The sequence below is a fragment of the Arachis ipaensis genome, chromosome B08 (genome assembly GCF_000816755.2).
Source record: "Arachis ipaensis cultivar K30076 chromosome B08, Araip1.1, whole genome shotgun sequence".
In the NCBI taxonomy this organism is placed as follows: domain Eukaryota; kingdom Viridiplantae; phylum Streptophyta; class Magnoliopsida; order Fabales; family Fabaceae; genus Arachis; species Arachis ipaensis.
Window position 1 is genome coordinate 26739906 of NC_029792.2, and position 3442 is coordinate 26743347.

A 3442-nucleotide genomic window follows, 5' to 3' on the forward strand; every position below is an offset into this window, starting at 1 on the left:
ATACAAAATATTATACACAATAAAATTAGAATTATAAATTAGAGAAAAAACTACATTAGATTCAAATTAAAATAAATCTACGTCATTTAGCCATTAAAACTATCTAACATAATAAAAGATAACCGTGTTAGCATTTCAACAACTTGCTCAACACCAAAAATAATACAAAAACTATTGTAGTTCTTAAAATTCTAAGAAACCACTATAAAAAATTTTAAATCTCAGAAACCATTTAAAATAATTACTTAAATTTCAGAGAGAGTTACAAAAATTTATTCCAACTTCACGTGATTAAATTCAGAAAATTTTGATGTAAGAAAAAAAAAATGAAAATCGAGTTAGGCCGGGTAGGGGTTTTCTTACGAGTTACGATAGACTCATCTCAACAGCAGACGGAGACAGTGAGAAACTGCACAGTGCAGTCCCTTGTTTGTTTCTTCTCCCATCAACCTTGCCATGAACAAACCCCAAACTCTCCAACACACACCACCATAGCCACCACCATTTCAGGGGAAGAGTGAACCACCACAACAACAACCATCCATGCCTTCCTCTTCCCCAAAGTCCGTCTTCCACGCACGCCCTTTCCATTCTTCATTGTCTTCTCGCAGATCCACCTTCCTATTCCTCTTCCTCTTTGGACTCTCCGGATTCGTCTTCGGCCTCACCGCCTTCTTCAGGCCCAACCCATGCCCATCCGCCAGGCCCAAATCGGTTCGGGTCACTTGGGACCACGGCGGAGACGCCGCTCGTGCTGCTTCCGGCGGGGTTGACGATCGCCACAAGGTCATGGGCTTCGTCGGAATTTTCACCGGCTTCGGATCCGCCGGGAGGAGGCAGGCTCTGAGGAAGACTTGGTTCCCTTCCGATCCCAGTGGTCTTAAGAGGTTCGAATTTGATCCAATTATTCATTCAATTTTTGTAAGAAAGAAACTTTGTTTTTTTGACGAGTAGTGCTATATCATGATGCTAAATAGAGTGAAAATTAAATGTAGTCGGTATTTTATACTTGTAAGAATTAATCAATACTTGTTTCATTTAGTAGGAGGATATAAAATTATTTCTTTAATACTCTGCACTCTGCTTTAGCATTTGTTTCTTTGTAGAATTGGGATTTTCAGTGTGACTAGATTTGAATATGATCTTCTTAGTGCATGTTTTTTTGGTGATGGGTTGCAGAGGTAGGACAAACTGGCATAGTTTGATTCATGTAGCTAACTGATCTAGTTGAGGAAAAGGCTTTGTTGTTATTTGTCATGGTTTCGTCGTCCAGAAAGTGAGTAATTTGGAAAGATCTTGTTGTGGAACTGCATCAATGATCTAGTTTGGGAAATTTGATTTTTTTCTTGTAGTGTTAGTGTTTGAAAGGTGAGGATCTCTTTCTCCCTTCGGTAATGCAATATTTCTTTTCAGTTTAATCCAATCATGCATCGAACAGTATTTGACTCTGGTAGTAACTATGTTGTTATCATCTATATGGTTCAACATAAAAAAAAGTTACATGTGTCTGCATTGAACTTTATATTTTACAATCAATTGGTGTATGTTTGAACTTTGGAGATGCGACTGTGAACTGTGTCTGTACATATGTAGGATCGTTAGAGAGCTTTAGGTGGGGTGTGTATCTCTGAAAACATTCAGAATTGATATGCGTATGCTTATGATTACTAATTCCTAGTTGCCTTTGCTTGCAGCTTGGAAGAAGCCACAGGCTTGGCTTTTCGGTTTATTATTGGTAGAACAAATGATAGATCAAAGATGACTGCACTTCAGAAGGAAATAGCAGAATACGATGACTTTATTCAATTGGACATCGAAGAGGAGTACAGTAAGCTCCCATACAAAACGTGTGTGCTGAAAATAACTGAACTGCTGCATTTTATATCTCTAGTTTGATGCTAAGTTGAACTTGTTTATTTATTTGCAGGTTGGCTTACTTCAAAGCTGCATACGCACTTTTTGATTGTGACTTCTATGTCAAAGCAGATGATGACATATATTTAAGGCCAGGTGCTAGATCTTTCGATGCTAATCTAGTTAAATATAATGACCATTGTTTGCCACATTATTTTACCATTCTAATTAATTCTTTTTTGAATTAATTTTCAAATTATTGTCAGATCGTCTTTCCTTACTATTGGCAACAGAGCGGTCTCACCCTCAGACTTACATAGGATGCATGAAAAAAGGCCCTGTTTTTACGGATCCAAAACTCAAATGGTCAGTTCTGTTAGAATGAATATTTTATCTTAAGGGTTTAATCTTTATCCTTCCTTGGCTTAGTTTCTCAACTTGGCACTTTAGCATGCCACTTTTTCTTTGGGGGATAAGACATTTCATTATTAAGTTGCTCTTACCATCTTGATATATTGATGCTTAATTCTTGGAAAAAGAAATATAGATTACTGGTACTATTTGTGGAACTGACAATTTGTTAATTACTTGCTTGAGACTTGAGAAAGCATTTTTGAATGTCTGATACTAAATTTTGTAACCATGTCATTTTACTTTTCTGTGTAAGCCTGACACTTTGCGAAGTATGTATGCATTCTAAAATCTAAACTTGTTACTCAGTGTTTAAATCTTGTTGAAATAAAATAACTAGGTAATATGTAACATTAGCCAAATTCCAATAGAATATTAGTAGGATTTTATTTTGAGTCCAACTTAAAGATTTTTGGGAAAATTACATTAATCTCCTTCGACGTCTATTGCTCTTACACTTGATCTCTTCTGATTTTCAAGTTGATATTTACCAGTTACCTCCATTATTTTAACATATTTATGTAAATTCCTAACTTGTTCTTCTACTTCCACTCCAATCCTCTCCTGCCAACCACCATCATCATCTGCATACATTCAAAATCAACCAAGATTTAGAACCAAGCTTGATTTAAAATCAAATTACTCCATATAATCAGTAGATTCAACTGGTGATTTGCATATAGTTCCATTTTCTCTTGAATCAATGAAGTGTCCTATGCTACACAGACGACTAGAGGCGCGATAATGTTTTCATTAACTTTACTGGCAAATCTTGCAGGTATGAACCACTATCTCATTTGCTTGGAAAGGAGTATTTTCTTCATGCTTATGGTCCTATATATGCACTTTCTGCTGATGTTGTATCAAGTTTGGGTGCTCTTAGGAATAACAGGCAAGTCTTTCCTTCTCCACAACTTGATTGTTTTAGCCTTGACCTTTAGAAGATTTATTTTGAAGATATTCATCATTCGATGTAACACTTGATGTAGTTATAGTTGGGTGTCAATTTATACTTATTTCAGAAAAAGAAAAAGATAATTGTTGTAGCGATTAGTGAATAGTGATATGACCTTTGCATTGTATAGTGTATCCTCATTTCTTTAGTTATGCATTTACAAGCTTGGGTCAGAAATAGTCTTGCTTCATAACTTCATATAATCAGAAATGTTCCTGGGTT

At 35.9% G+C, this 3442-nt stretch overlaps 1 protein-coding gene and 1 long non-coding RNA gene across 3 annotated transcripts in view; one reads left to right on the forward strand and one right to left on the reverse strand.

The window, feature by feature from the left end:
- Positions 326-3442, forward strand: part of LOC107613858 (probable beta-1,3-galactosyltransferase 14) — a 4443-nt gene continuing 1326 nt past the window's right edge. For both annotated transcript variants that reach the window (XR_001614205.2, XM_016316031.2), the window contains exons 1-5: positions 326-887; positions 1695-1847; positions 1928-2010; positions 2121-2220; positions 3044-3157. Coding sequence is in view for 1 of the 2 variants with exons in the window: in XM_016316031.2 (XP_016171517.1) it covers positions 544-887; positions 1695-1847; positions 1928-2010; positions 2121-2220; positions 3044-3157 (794 nt within the window). In the remaining variant the exon portion in view is untranslated. The remainder of the gene's footprint in view (positions 888-1694; positions 1848-1927; positions 2011-2120; positions 2221-3043; positions 3158-3442) is intronic.
- LOC107611894 overlaps positions 903-3442 on the reverse strand; it is a 27022-nt gene continuing 24482 nt past the window's right edge. The window contains exon 6 of the long non-coding RNA XR_001613504.2: positions 903-1573. This is a non-coding gene — a long non-coding RNA (uncharacterized LOC107611894). The remainder of the gene's footprint in view (positions 1574-3442) is intronic.